The following is a 23,324-nucleotide window of genomic DNA, read 5'->3' on the forward strand; positions in this document are numbered from 1 at the left end:
CCTCTCAGGTACAGGCCAGCGTCAGCCCTTCTCCATTCTAACTGCAGAGGGTGAATGCCAAGCTCTCCGAACAACCTCTGCAAAGCTCCTCCAGGAGGTTTGAGGGGAGTGGGAGAAGAGGGGGGATGCCAGAGTTCTAATAACTTCCCCCAAAGCAGTTTGCTCTCATGACCCTTCTCGTACTCGTGCTTTTCCGGCTGCCTCCTGGCAGATCCTGTTAGGTGGACGCTTACAAACCTGTACTTTAACTTCCATCTGCATGGAGAGAGGCCCATTTATCTGAAAAGGTTCCCCAAGTGACTCTGATATTCATACTCTGCTTTCTGCCACCCCTTCCCGGGCAGCCACTTCTCCTGCGTCTCCACAACAGAAAGATCTAGTCGAACAGACTGACCATCTCATTGTTAAAGTGAGGACCCGAGACTCCACTCTTCCCCGACTCTCTCCCCCAAAGTCCAAGCTGTGTGCACCCTGAGGGAGCTTCCTGCTGTCTTATTTTCTTCTCTCCACTAGGGCAGCTCTCAGGATCATATTGGCGGAGGTAACACCCTTGATACTCTGAATCAAAGCCCCCCAGACAAGACTGGGTAAAATACCAGAGGAGATACAGGCCGTGGGTGGTCTCCCAGGGCTCCCTGAGAGCCATGCTGGAGAGTAAAACCCAGCATCGAACTGTGAACAACACGGTTGGACTTCCCCAGCCTCTGGTGCCCTCAGGCCCCTGCTGGCTCGAGCATGTACCCCGCTGTGCAGAAAGCTTCCAAAAACAGAAGAGGCCTCACATAGTCCACTGGGCCCCTCGTCTACTCTTGCGGTCATTAGGACAAGGAGGGGGGCACTGGAAGGGCAAAAGGTTAAAACATCCATAGAGCCCAGAGCCTGCACAGGCCACAGTGTTCACCGTGGATACAACTGTGGCATCTCTGAAACCGAATTCATTTTAGGCCTGATGCCTTTGGCCACATATAACTTTTCACAGCTATGTTAATTTATCTTCAAGGACTTGAACTTAGTTGCCCAGCACGAAACACTAATTCTTAATAAATCCTCAACCCACAAGCTAAGATTTAGTGAGCATAATAAAGTTTAGCCCCCTTATACTCAAATACTTATTTCTAGATTTTGTTTTTAATGAGAGAAAAAAAGATGTTGAGGACCTCTTTTGTTTTCCTTTGATGTAAGTCCATTTCAGAATGAGGGACCTGCCTTCTGTAGCCAGCTAAAGGGAATAGTTGTCTTTTCTTAGGACCAGAGACTCAGCTGGAAGTAAAGGCCATCATCCCTGGGGGTCCCAGAGCCTCTAGCTCTCCCCACCCCGAGACAGCCTGACAGAGAGAGGCCTGAGACGTTAGCCAGGCAGATAAATGTGTGATCTGACCAGCTCAAAGACATGCTCAAGCTTCTCCCACTCCCAGAGCACCTAAAACTTAAGGATGCAGGCCACGCTGTATGCTCTGATTTCTCTTAACTGAAATCATTCGTTGCCTATTGCTGGCTTTTAGGTGGGGCCCACTTCAATTCAATGGAGGTGGGGAAATTATGAATTCATACTCATGCTATTGTGTTTAATTGCCTTTTAAAAAATGTTATGGCTCCAGGAAGGCTTCTATTCCTCTTATATATTACCTAGGAACACCTTTCTAAGAAGAGTCATACAGAGCCAAAGATTAGTTCTGTTTTTTTCTTTTCTTTTCTTCCTTCCCTTCTGCCTTTATTTCTATTTCTTTCCTTCTTCCTTCCTCCCTGCCTTCATTTCATTTTCTCTTGTTTTGATTCATTTCACAGAATGATGGTTCTAATATCAACAGAATGAGACGAAACTTTCTTCTTTTTCCGTATAAGAAAGACAACCTTCCTCAGATCCATATTGTAAAGCTTATGTTCTGTGCACAGGTGAAACTGTGTTCCTAACGTAGCTCTGTGTCAAGTTCCTAGCTATCCAGATCGTTATCTTGTTGTTTGTATGTATTCTCAGAGGATGGATTTACAGTTGACCTTTGAACAATACAGGTTTGAACTGCCCAGGTCCACTTAAATGAGGATTTTTTTGATCCATTATAGTATATATAAATGCATTTTCTCTTCCTTATGATTTTTTTTTTTTTTTTTTTTTTTTTTTTTGAGTGAGAGAGAGAGAGCGAGAGAGGAGAGAGCTTGAGTGGAGGGGGTAGGGGCACAGCGGGAGGAAGAGAAATTCTCAAGCACATTTCCCGCTGAGCTTGGAGTCTGATGCGAAGCTTGATCCCAGGACCCTGAGGTCATGACCTAAGCCAAAGTTAAGGGCCAGAAGCTCAGCCCACTGAGCCACCCAGGCGCTCCCACCTTCCTTATGATTTTCTTAATAACATTTTTTCCTCTAGCTTTATTATAAGAATGCAGTTAATAATACCTATAAATATACAAAATATGTATTAATTGACTATTTATGTAATTAGTAAGGCTTCCAGTCAACAGTAGGTTATTAGCAGTTCAGTTTCTGTGGAGTCAAAACTTACTCAGATTTTTTTTGCTGTGCAGGGGACTGGCACCCCTACCCCCACGCTATTTAAAGGACAACTGTGTGTGCACTTATGTGTATGTATACACATGTGTGCATGTATATGTATGTATACACACATGTACATACATGAGTGCACACACATAGGTGTGCACATACATGTATGTATACATATACACATAGGGACACACACGTACATATATGAGCGTGCACTCCTGTGTCACAAATAATCTAACAAGGAAGATGAGTTCATCCACACAAAGAGAGGACATCTGTTCACCTTTATTGAGAAAGATGTCCCCAGTGCCTTAGGAGCACATAAAGTCCCCTCCAGTTCTTGGATTTGAACAATGCAACACAATCTGGAATATGAGAGGGGTGCCTTAATAATACTGTCCATAGAAAAGAGTTGTGGAAATGATAGAGCGCACAAAAACCTGTCCTCAATCCCTTTGACAATGACATTACTATGAAGAGGTCTAGGATAAGGTTGTGTGGGAAGTGCACACACATGTACCATGCTCCGTACTGTGAGGAACTAATGTGCATCGGCCCCAAGCACAGAGCGAACGGGAGCCCTCAAGGACACTTGGGTTTTTGACTATTTCCCTAAAAATTCAGCAGCGTGCAGAAGACTTCTGTGGTGTGGAAAACACGTCTGCAAATCTTCAGTGTAATGGTGATCAATTCTTCTAAGTGAAGGAGATTCGTGAGAAGAGGGGCTGGACTGCATCCTGCTGTAAGAAACAGCCACTTTGGAAGGATGGGGTAAGATGAGTAGGAGAAACCCCGAAGTCTAACATCTGCGGGGAGCTCAGAGAGCAGGTCAGAGGAGAGTCGCAAAGGCCCGTATCTGTTTTCGGGGGCTGCCATAGCCAACTACCAAGGACATGGTGGCTTTAAACAACCCTAAGTTATTTTCACACAGTTCTGGAGGCCAGAGGTCTGAAATCCAAGTGCCAGTGCTGTGTTACCTCCAGAGGCTCTAGGAGACAGTCTGTTCCTTGCCTCTTCCAGCTTCCAGATGGTTCTTGTGGTTGCAACATTCCAATCTCTGCTTCTGCCTTCTCCTGATCTTTTCTGAGCCAAATCTCTGCCTTTCTCTTATAAGGACACTTGTCATTGGATATAGCATCAACCTGGGTAGTCCAGGATGACCTTATCTTGAGATCCTTAACTTAATCACATCTGCAAAGACCTTTTTTTTCCAAATAAAGGTAACACTCACAGGATCCAGGGGTTAGGACATGAACGTATCATTTTTTTGGGGGGGGGGGTGTCCATTCAACCTACGATAAACCCCAACAGTACAGAAGAGGTCGGGGTGAGGAATCCTGTGTAGGGAGCCATGGAATGTCAGGAAGGGTCACTCAAGGAGAGAACGACACAGTGAAGCCTGATGCTGTGCATGGGTACACAGAAAGGAGAGAAAGGAGACTCTGGGGCTCCCCTTGGGAGCCCAGTAGCCAGTGCCAAGACATCTGCATCCTGGGACTGGGAGGGTGACCACTGCAAAGCCTCACTAGATGCCTTGGTCAAGGTGTCCAGGCTAGTCAAAAATGAACTCAGGAATCAGGAGTGGGCAAAAGTAGTCCCATCTTCAAATAACACTAACAAAGTGGTGAGAGTCGACCCTGAGCAATGGCACTGGGGCTGGGCAAGCTCCAGTCATTGGTCTGGGGGCACCTGGATGTAGGCCAGCCAGCAAGGAATGAGGGAGGACTCAGTGCTTGAGGTAGTGGCCCACGTGCAATGTCAGATTGGTTCTGGTAATTGACAGACATAAGGTGCAGGTGTCCCTTCCCCTACACATGTGCCCTGTGCCCTGCGTCCTCCCAGGCTTGGGGGAGTTTTCTTATCACTTCCTCCAGAATTGCTCTTGACCAGCTGCTACAAGAAGATCGGTTGCTTGACAGCTCCATAGGACTCCCACGTAAGAAATCACACCCTAGTTTGCTCAGCTACCTGAAGGTCCATTCTAGGTGCCCATTTCTAGCTCCCTGGCTTATTACTCATGCCTGCCACTTTCCCTAGTAAGCTATTTTTGGCTCAGTATTCCATGATCTGACCAAGAAGGTCTGCGCCAGGACCAAGGCGTGGCAGATCAAGCTTGAGGTCAGCTGTCTCTCACTGGCTTTCTGCCTAAAATGAATAAGGCAAGGAAGACACCGCTTTACAGGGGAAAGTACAGGGCCCATTTCCTCCTGTGCTCAAATGCCATCCAGTCATTACATATCAGTGTGCTATGGTGTGTATAGGCTTCTCACCAGGCTGGTTCTCTTCCAGAATGCATACGGACTTGTTCGCATGTTGATTTAAAAGTCCTACAATGTCTCTATTCCAGAAGGATGCATATGAGGGGACTTCGAGATGCTATGGGACTTCACATAGGATAATCAATATCTAGAAAAGCCACGAGTCCTCATTTAGCTGTTAGAAGGCTGTCCTGATAGTACCTTCAATGTAAAGGCAAAGGGGGTTGCCCTCATTAATTAGACAGGTACCGTTCAGATGTTTTAAAGTTAATAAAAATTCCTACGGTTCCTTGAGAAAAAGAACCATAAAATACACTGTGGGTGCATAGGACACGGGGAAAGGGATGTGTGAAGCAAGAGGCTGCCAAACACCTGGGGAACCCAATGGTCAGACATCAGCCTCTGCTTCCTTTACCCCATGACTCCAGAACCTCTCCTTCTCTCCCCTGCTGCCACCCCTCTCCCACCATCATCCCACATGGGCTTAAAGCTCAGGGTCACAACAGGCTCAGGCTAAAGTCAATGTGTGGACCATCAGCCTGCACAAGTACTAGAAATCACCACCCTTCTCTTTTTAAAGGAATGCCTCTGAAAAACTTCTTAAAGAAAGTGCAAATGAGGGATGGCTGGGTGACTCAGTCGGTTAGGCATCTGCCTTCGGCTCAGGTCCTGATCCCAGAGTCCCAAGATCAAGCCCTGCACTGGGGGGGGGGGGGGGGGGGGGGGGTCCTTGCTCAGCAGGGAGTCTGCTTCTTCCTCTGCCCCTTTACCCTGGCTCATGCTCTCTCTCAAATAAATAAAATCTTTTTTTTTTTTTTAAAGAAAAAGAAAATGTTAAAATACTATCAGTTCATCAGTTACCTGCTTTTTGGGAGAGGAAAAGGATCTAACTTGCTATGCTTTGACAAGGTAGATGGGAGGATAGGAAGAAAGAAGACGAATGAAAACCAAGCCCTGGGATCTGAACAGGATGGCACAGGGCTTAGGGACTGGAGGCAGCAAGCACATCAGAAGGAAAATGACTTAACCCTTTCCAGGTTCAGTTTCCTCATCAATAAATGAAAACATTCATAGCACCATTACATAAGATTGTCTGTGTAATTCAGCTGGCCTTATGCCCGGCTTGTACAAACTGAAAAAACGTGAGCAGAGCTATCATTGTTGAAGTTATATTAATAATAATGAAGATTGTTATTATCCTTATCCATAGCAATGGTAGTCCTGGTAGGGGGAGTGTATGGCGACCTCAGGCTTAAGTGAAACTGACAGAGAAATCATTAAATGAGAGATTCAAAAATTCACTGAAAAGTGGGGGCAGGGGCATCGATACCAATCCTTCCTGACAAAATCATAACTTTGTCTGGGATGAGTTATAAGGGAGATGTCCTGATGAAGTGGTCTAAGAGCCAAACACACAGGGATGCAAACCTTTAGCTCTGTCACTTGAGACTGTGGGACTTTAGGGGAGTCCAGAAACTTCCCAGACTCTCGGGGCCTTCATTTGCAAAATGGGAATAGTCATACCTACAAGCAGAGGACACATATAAAATAGATGTAACATGCATGACGTACATAGTAGGGCCCAGCAAATATGGCTGGACCTTCCTTCACCTGGTGGCCAAGCTCTTTCCCCTCCTTTCTATGGTTGGCAGACTACAAACTGAGAAATCCATCTGGGTAGGGGAGACACAGGGGCATAAGCATGGGGCACTCTCTGTTAGGAGCAGAAAGATGTCACCAGCTTCCTTACACTCTGTTCCCACTGGGGGAACTGATGGACTGTACAGTAGGGCTGCTAAATGTTAGAACGTGCACCCATATTTAGCATGTAGTGGAATAATTCCCAACTCACTGATGTAATGTGCTACTGCAAGATGGAAGCCGTCCAGTGAAAGGGAGCCCCAAAATAGATTTTCACAGAAATTTAACTCTGAACGTTCTGATTCTGTACCTTCACAAATGAGATCTGGAAAACACTTTTATGCCATCAAGTTGAAGACAATTTCCTAAAGATATATAAATTTAATGGCTATAAATACCTTCCCATCATCACTCCAAGATATCTACCACTTGATCTCAGTTGTATGGAAGATAAGCCATCCATGATAGTCAAAACAAGTTTAAGAACTCTTTTCCATTTTAAATGTTACTTTCCTTGATGAAAATATAATTCCATTGAAAAAAAGAGTCTTCAAAATCACCTCATTTCTATTCACAATGTTCCTGTCTTAACGACTTCATTCTTTACCTTTTCTTTTTCTAAATTCACAGAATACACTTGCTGTCATGCAGAGTCAGCCCCAAGACTTTGTTTTCTTAAAGTGTTGCGAAGGGAAACTAGTATCGATTTTGACATTTTAAGTGCACTTTCAGAAAACCCTCTTTCTGATTTGTATTAGCATTCCTGACACTGATGTGCGTTATATGTCATTAGTTACTTAAATGTTTGCTATAATTATGTAAATTATGTTGACACTGTCTGGTAGGATGCTTACGCTTTACGATTTTGTCATCTGCAAAGTTCTAAAATGTATCTGATAACCATTTTCAAGTATTTTCAAATTAGGCAGCTGTTAAAGGTTTCTTGCTCTCCTGTTGCTTTCTTTGCCTATAATAGGCTATAGGCTATAATGCCTAGCCCTCACCCCACAGGACTTTTTTTTAAGATTTTATTTATTCATTTGAGAGGGAGATAGAGAGAGAGAGACAGAAAGAGAGCATGAGCAGGGGAGAGAGGCAGAGGCAGAGGGAGAAGCAGGCTCCCTGCTGAGTTGGGAGCCCGATATGGGGCTTTATCCCAGGACACTGGGATCAGGACCTAAGCTGATGACAGACGCTTAACCATCTGTGCCACCCAGGTGCCCCCTCTCCACAGACTTTAAAAAAAAACAAACAGGATAACCAGATTATGATCATGGTCCAGTGGAGCTCATGGTCAGACAGGGGAGATCCAGTCAGGTCCAGGTGTCCAGATTATGACAGAATAATGTAGAAGACAGGTGTTATTAATGAAGGGATGAAAGACTGCCGGGTCAGAGGAGAGGATGACTCACTGTCCAGATGAGCCAAGGAAGGCTCCACAAATGAAGTGACCTCTACTCTGGGCCTTGAGAGTTCCACAGGAGTTTTGTGAGTGAAGAAGTCAGGAGAAGAACATCCCAGGCAGATCACAGACAGAGAGGCATGGCCCGGAAGGATGAGAAGTCAAGAAGCCTGGGATGTAGGCAGCAAAAGTGTAAGCCCTGGCCAACCACACTCAATGGGAATCACACGTGAAGGCCCTCAGAGGCACATCAGGAAAAACGTCTTTATTCTCTACGCAATGGAGCCGCTGAAGTTCTCTAAGCAAAGAATGGATGGGATCTAACTTTTCAGAACATAGCCAACATGGTGTGGTGGACAGACAGGTGCACAACTTCTCTGTGTAAGCTGCCTCGAACGATATATCCTTTCTAAACTAAAAAGGGAAAACAATCTCCTTGCATCTTACTTAAGCTTATCTCAAATAGAAGATCGTAGAGTTGTCGACCGGTGGCTCATGAATGTATAGGGGAGATAAATACAGTGTCCTAAATAACCCTCAGAGATATCTGAAGAAAACAAAATGATAAATATGGTGGATCCCTCACTTAGTAGCCCAGAGCTCCAAGAAGGACCGTGTTCCACGGTACCTCTGCCATATTACGGATGGCACAGCAATATGTTCCTGCCATGTTGCGTCTGGGGACATGATCCACCAAACCTCTGCAGAGCCTGATGTGAGGACATGGTCTGCCATACCTCTAACAAATCCACGTGTGAGGACATCGTCTACTGCCACATCGCTGTTTTAGGACAGTCACAGCCCACCTCACCAACACCACATTCAAGTGTAGAGAGCCCTGAGGAGGTAGGTGTTCTTAACCCCACTACTGCCCAGGCTAGAGAAACAGGCACAAAAATTGGTGTTAACAGGAGGTGAAGGGAGGTATCTCATTCAACTTTTCTGAGCCAGCATCATAATGATAAAAGATGTTGACGAAGGAAGAAAGAGAAATGTTTAAAATGAATTAAGTAATAAATGCAGGAATATATGAATACATGAATAATAAATCATGTGTTAGAAGAGAGAAGTAAATAAAAACCTAAAAATAAGGGAGAAGGAAATAAAAAGGGAGGTATTATTTAAAAGAAAAAAGAAGAAGAAAATAAAGGAAGATGAATTGGAGAAAGAGGTAACACGAAAGGGTAAACACAGTGAATGATCCAAATATGTACACATAGATTTTTTTTTTCATTCCCTTGGAAGCTTGTTTACCTTCCTCACATGCTTTTGAGTGTTCCCGGCAAGTAGAGATGACTACATGGAGAAATCAGAACGTGGGCCCTCAAAAAGATTAGCTCTTCCTTCTTACTCTTCTCAAACCATTTGTTAAGGGTTTAAAGATTTATTTGGGGGGAGACCTACCCCTCGTTCGAAATCATTAACTATCTGACCTATGTGTTCTAAACACACACCTGTCCATACCTCATAGCTTCAACCTGGGGAGAGGGATGGGAAATCACATTTTCTAAATCTGAAGGAAATAAAGGGTAGGAAATTTGTTGAGTGGAAGTTTCCAGAATGATGTGGGGCATCCATGAGTTCGACTGGACACCCCATGGTGGTAGTTCCTCTCAATCCTCTTGGACCATCACGGTTTCAGGAGACAGCCCACAGAACTGTGATGCTTCTAGCAGACCCAGAGGGTATGGTATTTAGGACAGGTTTGGCACATTCTTGTCCAGAAATATGCAAACCAGTGGACACTTTCCTTCGTCTCACAACTGCACAGCTCACCGGGGAGGCCTGCAATTGGTATGGGGGCTACCTATTCATCAGCACCACACAGGGAAATCATCAAGTTAAGTAGCAGTCAGTTCTCTTTGGGAACACTGTGAACTACTCTCCTGCTCAGCCCTAGGAACACACAAGCATGCCGATGAACAAACAGAGAGCCCACAGCCAAATACCACTGGGAGGAAAATGAAGGCCACAATGGGCCAGAGCCCTCAGTGTGGGTGCAGAGGGCGGTCCCTTAATAACACCCCAAATGGGCAGCCCTGTGCTGACAGGCCACCCAAGCACATTCAGCAGGAGGTACCCCATTCTCAGGAAACTGCTAGCACGCCAAGCCCCTTATTTGCAGCCCGGGGCATACTGGAGCCAACCTTTCACAAATCAGAAAGCGAATGTGAAGTACTATTATTTCGGTAGGGAAATTGATGTTTGCTCCCAGGTCCCAATTTAAGGAGACACAAGAAAGAACTGCCAGTTCTAAAGATGGAGAAAATTAACAGGTACATGAGAACTTCGACTATGGTTCAGAATGGGACTGAGGGAACTATGGGAGGTTTCAAACGGTTCTCTTACCTTTTTGTCACTCAGGCCAGAAACCTGGTCCACATACTCCTCCTGGATCATGAAGGCAGCTAAGTTGGCAGTGTAGCTGGCCAGGAAGATGACAGCAAAGAAGGCCCACACTGACACCATGATCTTGGAGGTGGTCCCCTTTGGGTTCTGCACGGGTACGGAGTTGTTAAACACCAGACCCCAGAGTAACCAAATAGCTTTGCCGATGGTAAAAGATGGGCCACCTGGCTCTGTCATGGTGAAAAGACAAGGATAGGAAGTTACAACAGAGTCACGGGCTCTAGTTAAACAGAGATACCAGCTCTGCATAGACAAATACAGCTGGTAAGTTCCCGCTCAGAGCAGGAAACCCTCCGACTAAGACGCAGGCATTTTTAAGTTGAGAGTCTGTGCCTCTCTTCTGGGAGCACCCCTCTCCCTGGAGGAGGCAGCTTCCTACCCCGATGTAGACGAGACCCTCAAGACCACACAAAAACTGAATGACAAAGGCAGCAACCCCACTACTGCCACATTCGCATCTTTACTACTGTTGTTCCTAATATTTCTATTTGTATCGACCAAGAAAGGACATCAACTTCAAAAAAGGTCGACAAGAATTGTGTGGAATGGTCTACCTTCGTCATGGACCTGCTACAACTTTATTCACACAGATGCCAGATGGCTTGGAATGTCCTTTATCCTTAATTTTTCTTTAGTTTCTAACACTTAGCACCAAATGCTTCCAGGACAACCTTGACCCCACTCCAAGGCCAATGCATCCCAACTGGGTTTCCGATCATGACAGTTTCTGTGTATGAGAATATCAGGACGCCCAGGGAGGAAGTCACAGACGCCTGGCTTGGCCATGGCATCGGAGGGCATAAAGGCAGACCATCTCTGACCTTCCTCCACCCAACCCTGACATCCACAGTGTCAAGGCTTCTGCCCAGACTTGTGGCCTCGCTGCTTTCCATGTCTGGCAATGGCAAAATCTCGCCTGATGTCTGGGTCTGCCTATATGCCCCTCCACCGCGGAAACAAACATCTGTGCGCACAGTTTCACCGCACATTAGCGCAGGTCTTACGATGCGATCTGTGATCTTGAGAGCATCTGCTCTGACAAGTAAATCAGTGACTACATACGTCAAGCCTCGTATCTAACTGTGCACACACATCTGTGCATGGGGACCTGACTTTATGGAGCAGATGTGTAACTCCAAAGTTGTTCATAAATCAAAGTTCTTTCCACTGTAAAATGCCCCGGAGACTTGATATTTATAGGGGTCCTGTGCTGAAATCCTTCGTGAAGACAGGTACCCCTTGGTAAGTAAGTAACTGAAAGCCCTGACTTTGGATTTTGTGGCTGGATGATCTTTTGCCTCCTTGGTTTTCTTCAAGGTGAAGGGACAGCACACCCTCACTTCCATTCTTGATGCTGTCAACGTATGTATGTACTTAGGGGTTTCTCAGATGTTTCGCTTGTGACTAATCATACCCCTCAGGATGGGGGGAGCTCAAGGCTTCTGGAAGACTCTTCAGCACAGGCACAAACCCCCTGACCGCACCATATAGTGAAGACATTTAAACTTCCAGGCCAGAATGCATGAGCCGAAGAAGAAGGTAGGTCTGCACCTGGAAATGTCCCCATGTGGCAGGGATTCAGAAGCCTCGACTGTGAGAAGGACTAGGGGAGTTCTGACACAACACTGCTGCCTAGCCCCGCAACCCCGGAGGTTCTTATTAAACTGTGGTGGGTGGTTACTCTAACTGTGACCAAGGTACAAAACCACTACTCTGACACATAGCAGTGGTCCAAGACCCACCTGGAATTAGTGAGTCAGAATGTTAAAAAATGGGGCGCAAGCACCTTTGTCTTCTAAGTGCCCCACAGATCATTCTTTGTGTAGCTGGGCTTAGAAAGGGCTTCCCTCCCAGAGGCCTGATTGCAGAAGAAAGCTCATCCTGGATGGGAGAAGATTCAGGGAAAAAAGTGTAGTAGTTCCTAATTGTGGGATTCTCAAAAAGTTTCGGATGAGTTATTTACGGGGATCCCAAGTGCCCCCTTCAGGAATTGAGTAAATGTTTTGTGAAGTCTCGTAAATGGCTTGAACACAGGGGCAGCCCTTGTATCTCTGGACCCGCTGAGCCAGAAAACTGGACTGCCCCCAATGGTAGGGATGGGCGAAAAGTGCTATCTGCTGGCCATTTAATTTCCACCCCCCCCCCCCCCCCCCCCAATGTCTATGCTTCCTGGCAGAGGTAGATGAGCCAGGGTCACAGGTTTGGAGAACTTGCATCTCAGAGGTGGAGAACTCCTTCACCACAGCTACCCAGAATCTATCTCGGGAAGCCTAATTTTCTTTAGTCTTAATATATGGCTTTATCTACCTAGTTAGTCCATCTGTTCAGACAGGCTGCTCACAGCCTAAGGTTATCAAAATAGTTTCCTCTGACACATTTATGCTACACAAACCTACGGCCAGCTTTCCTCTCATTTACCCCAGGGGTAGAACTGGGCTCACTGGGTGAGGCTTCTGCCAGCGAGGGACATACAGATCCAGACTAACCTCTTAATTGGGGGGACCTCTAATGAGCTGTCAGGCTGTTGACATAGAAGGCTGTGGGTTCAATTCCAGAAATGGGGAAGTCAGGGAGCAGGCAGACACCAAATGAGGAGTAGAGAGACTCGGAATGGAGAACGAGAGACACCCGCGCAGAAATGCGACAGTCGTAGGCGACCTTACCTCTGCCATCAGCGAGGCACCTGTTATAACCCACAGGGCTGAAGTACTCGAAGACAAAGACAGCCACGGCTGAGACAATGAGCAGCATGACGAACATCATCACCCATACGTCAGCACTGAATGGCTCTGGGGAAGGGAAAAAAAAAATCAGTGCTCAGAATTAACACAGGGAACAAGCAGATTCTGATTAATCTGCATAGTCATTTGCTCAGGCAACACGTATTTCGTGGGGGGAAACAAACCACAGGTGTGTTGCGTGTCTCCTGAGAGTCAGGGCCTGGGTCGGGGAGGAGTGATGGGCTGTGTCTGAGTGTCCCATTGCCCTGATGGGCAGGTCAAGGTCTATTTTCTTTCAAACACACGAGGAGGAGAGGTTCTTGCCTATGAACTTTTTGACAGAGTTTCTGCTATTGCCAGGAAATGTGTATCTGTAAGAAGCATTAGAGTGGGGTACGTGAATCAGAGGGGACTGGGTCTTGGTTGATGCCATCCCCTAGATGGCCACACCAGAGGATGGAGGCCTGGAGGAGCTTTCACCAATGCTTCCAAACCTGCCAATTCATTCTCCACAGACAGAGTCGCCATTTCAGGCTTGACTGGATTCAGTAATCACCACACCCAATGAGTAACTCTTTGCCCCCTTGCCTCATCTCTCCTAAACTTCCTAGCCTACATTTACCTTTCAATCCACTTGAATGTGGTGTATATGGGGTATCATTAGGGCAGGAGAATAGAAGTCAATGTAAAAAAAAAAATCCATCTACCTTGACAATCAGTATCTGTAACAGTGGGAAAGTGGCCCATGACCAGGGAACATGACTTGGCTGTAATTAACAAAACAACTATGAGCTGTTTCCTCACACCAAGAGAAAGGTTGACGGGATAAGACCAGGCAAGATAGCAAGAATGTTCTCCACATGTTTCTTTAATTTCTTGAATCATCCCCGCTGAATCCCTTCCACAGATCTCAATCTCTCTGGCTTGGAGGTATCTAGAAATTGAACAGTGTCTTCCAAGAGCCCCCTCTCCAAAGGCCTACAAAAAGGGACAATTGCTATTCTTTCCCATGGTACGATGTTCCCTCAATTGTGTCTCAAAATAGTTCTGGCCTTTTGAGCTGTCACATCACATTGTAAACTCATAACTATGTGAATTAACATACTGTTTTTTCCATTTCCCAAATCATTAATAAAAATGAATTTGAGAAAGGGGAGAAGTTGGCTGGAAATTAGAACCTGTTTTCTTTACCTGAAACCTTTTGCACTTTGAAGGGAATGATAAAAACCTGGTCACTTAACAATTTAAAAAGGACCCTGATAAGGTCCATAACCCACCCTGAAATGCAAAAAGCTTTCAGTGGCAGCTCGAGATGAGATGCGAGGGCAGCAAGTTTAACTCAGAGCCTCTATCTGGTGGAGCAGGGAAGCCCCCCGCCCCCTCGGTTCTCACTGATTGCCATCCTACCCTGACTTCACTGTTGTCTAAGATTAGGGAACAAGGAGTAAAAGCATCCTCTCCAGGTTTCCTTTCCCCCCCATGGAGCCCAGGGCAACTTTCTGTCCACAGAATACAAAAACATTTGTATTGGTTCTTATGATTTAAGAAAGTACTTTGACCATATGTTTGATATAATCCTTTGAATGGCCCTTTCATTATGATATTACCATATCTATTTTCCTGGAGTCAAGGTCCTTTTCAAGTTCATACTCAGAAAGTGGCAGGGCCAGTTTATAATCTGAGGTCTTCTGGGGCAAAGTTTGTACTTCCTCATTGTGTTCTATCCCTTCTTTGTCTCTGGCCATCACACCAGTGCCTGATTTGGGAGCTGCCCTCCGAAATGCCACCATGAGAACTGGAATGCAGGCTCTGCAGGAAGTCACATCTGGGCCTTAATCCTGGATCTGCCAGCTGTGAACTGACAGGTCACTGGGAAATTGCTTAATGGGTTTAAGATTCTGTTTCCTGAGCCATACAATGGGAATAAAAATATTACCAGTGAGTATCAATGAGATAATGCAACAAAAGGATGTACAGTGATGCCTGGAACACCACCTAACAGGTGTTCAGATGTTCAATAAATGTTGGCTTCTTTGACCCCTGCAAAAACTGCTTCTCCTTTAAACACACACACACACACACGCACACACACACACACACACACACACGCACTCACACTCTGCTATGTCACTGTAGGGCTATGCTGATATACCTCTGGCTCTTCCAGTACAGAAGCTGAGGTGAGTGCTGTACTAATGGGTTAGAATTAGAATGTAGTTTTGTCTGTATCTCTTAATGTTCCAATTATCCTTGCAAAGGAAAAAAGCAAATGAAATACATAAAGCTGCTATGAGGATTGATGCACATAGTGTGTGTGCTATCTAATAACACCTCACATAAAATTGGCAGGGCCAGAATTGCCTCACTGTGAGAAGGCGAGCTGAGAAACTGGTGCAATTTATGGGAACATTCTATGGGACCTATAACTCCACTTTATAGTATCTTAATTAAGAACTTCCCCCTGCCCCCTGCCCGCTGGATAGAGCTTTAAGAAACATCAGTCAAGGTCTATTTCAATATCCTCATGAAAAAAAAAAAAAAGTTGCTGTCCTTCAGGGAGTCTGTGACTTGTCCAAGGGCTTATGGCTTGTTTATGGCCAAGCCAGACCTCCTGTCTCCTAGCCCAATGTCCTGCACTCAAGGTGACATTTTATTTTCCAACCCTCTGCTCTCATGGCCCCTGCAAAAAATATGGGGTATGAGCTCACAGAGGAGCTCATCTAATTGAAATCTTGGCCTTATTTCACTAGGTCTTATATCACATCTAAAACTTTCGACACAAAATTGATGCTGTAGAGTAGAGAAGTACAGAACGGCATGAGGAAGGACAGGGTTGAGTGAAAGCAAACGTCGGATCTATTGTATCTGGCAAAGCTCAGAAAAACCAGGTAAAATCAGAAAACCTCTTTTGGGAGTGTGGAACTCAATTCTTAAAGATCATTAAAAAGGTATTTCAATGATAACAAGAATTAGAAATTATTAAAGCAGGAAGTAGCCTCAGAGATTAGCTGGTTGAAATGGCTTCTTCTATGGATGAGGGAAACTGAGGCCCAGGATGGAGCATATCGTTTCAGGGTCAAGTGATGAGTGAGCAGCAGGAATGGGGCTAGAGGAGGAGCCTTGACTGCCAGCCCAGCACTGTTTTCTTACGGGGTCTTACGCTGTCCCACTGATTTTGGGTGTCTTCAGTTTTCATGTTGGAGAATAACTGATTTTGAAAGTCCCCCAGATTAAGCTCCCCTAGCAAACCACCTCCTGGCTGAAAGAGCCTAGTCACATGTTCCTCCCCTGAATGTCGGCTGGCTTCATGCCGGCCAGCGTGTCACTTACCTAAGAAGGCAGAAGGTGAGACAGTCCCATTGCTGCGTGACACCATGACACTGATGCCAGTCTCTATGAAGGGCACAGAGAAGTCAACCACCTCGGATCGCTCCTCATTGATGGTGAGCGATCCCACCGCCATGTAGGCCCTCTTCATGACCACCTGGGACAAAGGCACAATGCTCCAATTAGGAAGGCAAGGGGCCAATGCAAGGGAAACAGAGCCCAGCAGGGGTTTCCTTAGTAGAGCGGGAATAGGAAGTCTATTTACTATTTTCTCTTTTCTCAAATTTATAAAGGAGCATTTTTTTTTGTATTGATGTGAAATGTAATAAATGAAAAGCAGAAATGGCCCTGACGCTCTGGACACTTACCTCTCCAATCATACCGTTCCAGGTTCCATTGATCTTCTTCCCGTGCTTGCCATTGGTAACCAGGTAGAGATCATAGGTGAACTTCACAGATTTAGAAATTTTCTTAAGGATGTCAATACAGAATCCCTTGCAACACTTCTTGATGTAACCTGGCTCCTCATCTGTTTTATTCCTAACCAACGCAAGACACAAAAAAACAAAACAAGGCAGATATTACCCTTTACCATTAAAACTCCAACCCAAAAGCAGGTCTTCCCCTTCACTGCTGAGCACAATGTGTACCAGCCCTGAGTGAGGAAATAAATGAGACCACAGAACCGCAATTCTTTCATTAGTTCATCACACTGAACTGTGTTTTCTCACAATTTTTAGTGCTCCTTTGAAGTATAATGTACCTCAGGAACGTGCACATACCCTCAGGGTACAACTGGATAAATTTGCACACTCTGAACGTACCCATTTAACCAGCGCCAAATCGAGAGACAGAAAAATTACCCTTTTATTTTCTCTTCCAGGCATTTCCCACCCTCACCAAAGAGAACCATTATCTGACTTCTAATGGGATCACAGCTTATTTTTACCTATTTCCAAAAATGTTTCAAAATCTCAAAATTTCAGGGCATAATGGCTCAAGGAAACATGGTTCAACACCAATGCAAATTTAAATTGCTCTAAATTGGACATCCCGGTTGTTGAGACCAGGCAAGGACAGAGCTATGTGAGCATAGTTCACAGTAAGTCTCTCAGGTCATGATCTGGACAGAACCACAGGGCCGCTCAGCAATTCACTACCCAGTAGTAACTGAAAATTCAACATGGTGCCCAATTCATTCAATGCTTCAGGTCCCTACCCAGGCAGGTGCTGACAGCTGTTATCAGATCTGCCTATCCCACACCACCCAGAGCACTGGGGAAGGGGCCATACTCAGAGACTATGCGTTTTTGGCAGGGGACTGTGTTCCTCATGCAGGTTCCACTCAGAGGGTCCACGCTCTCCACAATGACAAAGGGGGCTTCCTCTAGGGTTACAATGCTCAGATGGTCATCCTCCTGTTCTTCTGTCTCAGGACACATTCGGGGCCACACGTAGTACTTCATCTGCAGGGACTTGTCTTTCCACTTGCCCACCTGCACAGGGGTAAACAAGAGACTCAGAAACCACTGGCAAGAGACCTTAGCAGCCCCTCCTGGCATCACCCAGGTAAATAGACATAGGTATCGTATGTAATAGTGGGGAAATTCTTTTTAACATGTATGCTCAAAAGGAGTCTACCATGTCCGTATGTAAGAAAGGTAATATATTCATTTGCTCACTCACATACCAAACATTGGTAAGAGGATCTACCACGTGCTGGGCACCCTGCAAAACCTTGGGGCTCAATGAGGCATCCTTCCGCCCTTCCGTCAAGCTCACATTGAGTCAGGGAGTCAGAAATGTAAACAAATGTTTACAGCGATAGATGGTAAGTGCTAACACAAAAGCCCGCACAAGTGCTGGGAGGGTGCCAAAGTTTCCTGCCTTGTGTGACTGCCGGTTTTTTCCCACTTAACTGTAACAAGGAGCATGATAGTGAGAGCAGCAAATAGCTCTGGAAAGGTCAATAGAATGACTGGAGCAAATGAGCCAGAAGGATGTGTTTTGGCTTGTAACAGAGGTCCAGTGGGAAGCCATTGTGGAGAACTGGGTAGATCTGAATTGGAAGAAAATGAGAAGTCAGGGTTAAAGGAGGCTGATGCCACTTAGCCAGGGAAGGAAGCGTGCTTGGGTGGTGGTGAATGCCATGGGTCAGTGCAGATATGCATCTGCTGGCTTGGGTGGGAGCCCCAGGATGAATCACATAGGTCTTTCTGTATACACAGGCTGTGTACCCCAACTTCAGGGAGCGCCATTCAAACATGCTCCAGTGTGAGAAGTGAGTGCCCCCTGGAATCATTCACATGGTGGTCCTGTGGTCAATCACCAGGAGAAACGTGTGGCTTCCGTTTTCTTTTCGAAGAGCCATTCATTCCTGTTGTTGTAATAGAATCTGCAGGACTTTGTTGGTGGGTTCTTGTTCTTACTCTGCCCTGGAGTTTATACCTTTTCATTTTCTATAACCAAACATCTTCAATTACCCCAGGAATTATGGACTGTAAGCTCCTGCATTTTTCCAATCTATAATTTCCTCCATGCAACAAAGCAAATTAGCAGTGAAAGTGAGGCCCCAGGACTACAAAACTACTTAATTATTAAGTACATAAATCAATAAGGAGTAACAAATGGGCAGCACTTCATAAGTTTTCAAGCAAATTGGCTTAGATTTCCACATTCCTACAAAACCCAAACTCCTTCGTTTCTGTTTTTGTCTAGTTGGATTTCTCCCGAGTAACTTCTTAGGTGTGGTTTGTACCTCCCTCCCATCTGCCTAGTAGACACCTAGTAGGTCTGTACAGCCACAGCCCTTGTTCTATTGTATCACTGTACCATGGACAGTGGCTTGGTGTCCTAGACCGACTTGTTGGTCATTAACCTTGGTGCTAGTTTTCTTCCAAGTGTATAAGCCATATTTTACTTTTGTGTTCAGAATTAGGCACTGAACCAAATGTTTGCTTTCCTTTTTGTGTATCATCTTCTCCGAACCGAAGGTCCTATTTTGGTGCAAGTCTGTTTTTCTTCATATTGCTAAGAGTACTTATTTCCCAAGCAGAATTATCCAAATAGCTTCCCAGCCATATGGGGATATTTATGTCTTCAGCTAGCGGTTAGAAGGGAGGCAGGACTTGGGGGGAAGGGAGACCCCCACCCTGGGGACCCATGATGTTGGGTCACCTCCAACTCGCCCTATTTATCCCAGTGGCCAAACTGGTATCATTTTCTGTATGTTCAAGGATGGGGAAAGGTTGGGGATCCCTCATGTACCTATTTCTATTTATTTTTCAGTCTTATCATCTTCTCTCAATAGTCCCTTGTGGGTCTTTTCTTTTAAATCCAAATCTGTTCTCTTCTGGCTTTACTGCTGTTAGTCTAGTCCAGGGGTGCAGCATCCCACTATGGGATGACTGCAGGCAACTCTGAACTTCACACAGCGTCCCCACCCCCCGGAGCGCACTGTGGACACTGCTGCCAGATGGCTCTTCCTAAAACATCACTTGGTTATATAATCGCTATTTAAGAATTCCGACAGCCTCTCACTGCCCTCGGGATGTGTCCAAACTTCTCACCTAGATGGTCGAGGGGTATGCATGCAGCTTAATCTACCTTGACAGTGTTAACATCACTATTTTGAAATATGAACCTTTTGTTCATAGTGGAAAAGGAGATTATTGACATTGAGAGCTAATATAGGTTAATCAGGAACAGGTTTCAACAAGCCAGCAGCATTTCCTTTTCTAATGGACTGATTCTCTCTGTAAGACAAAAATGCTGCAGAGATAGCATTCTGGCCAAGCTTCTCACGACACCCTTGTGAACAACATGGAACATAGTATCGATTATTGTATACTTTGATAGATTTGAAAAGAGTTTAAAATATTTACCCCAAAAAGAAAAAAAAAAGATTGTTTAATGAATCAGTGCCAGCTGGGAAAGAGGTCTTTAACTGACAGGTCCAGAGACTCTGTCCTTACAAGTGGCCTGCATCGAGTTTCCTAAAACCAAACAGAAGCAACGCTTACAAAACCGCACATAGCGCAAGGCTAAATGGGATGGATGAACTGTGGCACTGCAGAATCAAGGTTGGGAGTGATAGGAATTAATTGCAATGGGCTAAACCAAATGGAATGAAATTTAGTAATATTTATACATGACGTCGAGCACTTAGATTTTTTCTGAAAAGCAAATGCACAGTATTTAAAAGGAGACACGTCAACTAACAGCGTCTTATAAGAGCTATTGCAATAACAAACAGTATATTTACGGCTGTACAGTATCTAGCACATGGGGTGAGGGAAGGGCACAGATGATCCCATTCTGCTGCGCATCCATCATACCACAGCTGGGAAACTAGCTGTTGATCCTATAATTCTACGATCAAATGATTGTTATTTACTAGATCATTCTCCTTCATCCAGCAATAACGGGCATACAGAGGCCCCACTAGCATACCTTTTCTCAGCTTCCCAGTGAGCGACCCGTGTCATTCCTTGCTTCACTTTAGTTCAATTCAACCTAGAGCAGCTGCATGCCAATTCTGTCCCAGGCACTAGGCTGTGTTACACATAACAATACCAGGTAGCATTTAGCAAGGGATTAGGATACAGTAGGCACTGAACATTCTAAAAATCTCATTAATCATCGCAGCCAGCTTGTGAGATGGGGACTATTATTTAATGTCTCATTTCACAGTTGAGAACAAAGGGGTTTGATGACTTACCCACACCATCATGGTGAGTGAGTGCAATGGCAGGATTTGAAGCAGAACGCTCTGGCTCCCGACCTTGGGCTCTACCCACTACCCGCACTGCTGCTCTGACCTTGAAGGAGTAAAGCGCCATCCCTGTCCTCTGAGGACAGTCTAGGTGGAAAGACACTATCTCTTGATAAGAAGATCAAATTAGGCTTTGGTAATTACCTAACAAGAGGTATAAATAAAGTACTCTGGGATTCAGAATAGAAGTGATTATTTCTGAAAGGGCTGGGGAAAAGCTTGGTGAAGATCCTTATCTTTGAGCTGGGCCCTGAAATGTGGTAGAGCATGAGGCAAAGAGTAGTCTATCCATCCAGGCAGTAGCAAGAGCAAAGGATCAAAGTCCTACCATTGCTCCAAAGAGAGACCAAGGACAGCCCTTCATAGCTGAAAGGTATGATGGGGAGAATCAGCCTAACTCACTTCTCCTCCTCCTTAAAGATCTGTTCAATCTACTTGGATAATCTTCATTTTCTAGAAAGCCAGATGGATAGCACTCATCCCTTCCCAACACCTTGGTCAATGGTGTCACACCGGTAGCTTGAAATTAACTGGGGCTAATTTGAAATTGGCAAACAACGAATTTCCAGGGCTTCCCTTGCCCATCCCCCAGTTATTAAACATTTGCCAGCCCACACATGGCCCGGAGTTACCAAATCATTCATTATCTCATGCCACTCACTATTGCAGTTAGTGACTTTAATTTTTCAGGTGTCTTGTCTCCTACCCTAAATTCTGAATGTAACCCTAAGTATTTTTGTGACCATGGACAATTGTTTAAAACTCTGAGTCTCAGTGCCCATATTGGTAGAATAAGGGAATGATTTCTAAGGTGCCTTGCATAAAATCTCAGGATCCCAGAATCTTTTTAGGACGGAGTTTCCCTACCACACTTCCACCTGATTAGAGTCCAGTGTAAAGTGTTTTACGTGATTATTTCCTCAAGGGAGGGAAGTGTCGGGTTTGTTTATACAAAAAGATTAGCTTGTCTTCAAGTAATGATTCTTTTTTATTGTTTCTTCAAGGATGACTGCCGTGAAGAAGAGAAGTTCACAAATTCCCCAGGACTGAAAGGAGAAACAGTTTTGGGAGGAAAAAAGGAAAAGAAAAAGAGCCCTCCACCATAAATATCAGATTCACAATGCCAATACACAGTGCTCATGCGAAAGGCCATGTTTAATCACCTCAAATGAGCTACCTCAAGGCAAGGAGCAAGCATTTAGAAACAAGTGAACAACTAGGTATAATAGGAACTTTTTGTGTGGAAAAATAAGTATGTCTCAACAACTTGTTTAAAAGTGAGGAAGTATGGTGGAGATATTATAGATGGGAGGGTTTGTTCAGAGTGACAAAGAACGGCAAGAGGACGACACTAAAAGGGAAATTTCTAAATGCTTTCCTAGAATATCCGGACTGGTGTGAGTTTGTAATAACGGAAATGCAGATATTTCAGAGAAAATACAGTGAGAAAAGCTGAATGAAGAATTTGTAGCTGAAGTTAAAATATGATCAGAAAAAGAAAAACCTTGAGGAAATAACGAAGAAAACGCCTATAAAGTGCTCTGAATTCCTCAGAGATAAGCACTAAACAAACATCATTACCAGGCGCACATTTACCAACAACATCTGTCTATAAAAAAGGCAGTTCTCCATACTAACATTTAAAAAGAGCTCTTGAGAACTGAAATCATCTTTCTCAAGAGACCCAAAAAAAAAAAAAATCTCTGATGAGTTTCCTCAGAAAAACATGGAGTCATTTTTAGGGGTTCTGGTTTGGTACGCTTGGTACAAGCTGAACACCTGTTCAGCTGGGAATTTCTCCTCAAAAGGAAGTCTACCTCACAAACCTGCCACATATTATTCCATAGCCTCTGCTCAGGAAAATTCCAGAGAACTGATCTGTGGTGATTTCAGACTTCAAAGTCTTCCTTTTTGCTAAAGGATTTCCTCCATTACCACTAGTGAAACTGGTACCCATTAGCACCCTGAGAAGGCCACATGTAAAAAAGGCAGCCACAGGGACCATATTCCTGCTGAAAGTCCCTGAGTTTGTCCCTTTGGTGAGTGTGTCATCATGGAGAAGGGAGCGGGGCCTGGGCAGGGCATGGCTGCTGTGAAGGCTGCCGTAGTCCTTGCACAGATAGCAAAGGACATCAGTCTCCCCGGGCTGCCTCTCTCATCTGCACAGAAGGTAATTTTTTAAGATCCTAGAATAAAAGCACTTATGAAAGCCTCTTTAGGTGTCAAAGGTTATTTTTCAAAAATCAAAATGTTTTTGTTTCTTGTTTGAGATGGCATCTGGCTCTAACACTCAACACTT

At 44.9% G+C, this 23,324-nt stretch overlaps 1 protein-coding gene across 3 annotated transcripts in view; it reads right to left on the minus strand.

Annotated features, from left to right (window-relative positions):
* The window catches only part of GRIN2B (glutamate ionotropic receptor NMDA type subunit 2B), a 405,939-nt gene that overhangs the window by 33,152 nt on the left and 349,463 nt on the right, over nucleotides 1–23,324 (minus strand). For all 3 annotated transcript variants that reach the window (XM_032855041.1, XM_032855043.1, XM_032855042.1), the window contains 5 exons: nucleotides 17,545–17,747; nucleotides 16,620–16,791; nucleotides 16,255–16,408; nucleotides 12,868–12,993; nucleotides 10,145–10,374 (listed from right to left, as the gene is read on the minus strand). In XM_032855041.1, coding sequence (XP_032710932.1) covers nucleotides 10,145–10,374; nucleotides 12,868–12,993; nucleotides 16,255–16,408; nucleotides 16,620–16,791; nucleotides 17,545–17,747 — 885 coding nt within the window. The remainder of the gene's footprint in view (nucleotides 1–10,144; nucleotides 10,375–12,867; nucleotides 12,994–16,254; nucleotides 16,409–16,619; nucleotides 16,792–17,544; nucleotides 17,748–23,324) is intronic.

This window comes from Lontra canadensis, unplaced genomic scaffold, assembly GCF_010015895.1.
Source record: "Lontra canadensis isolate GAN:19392208 unplaced genomic scaffold, GSC_riverotter_1.0 scaffold9, whole genome shotgun sequence".
Lineage (NCBI taxonomy): Eukaryota > Metazoa > Chordata > Mammalia > Carnivora > Mustelidae > Lontra > Lontra canadensis.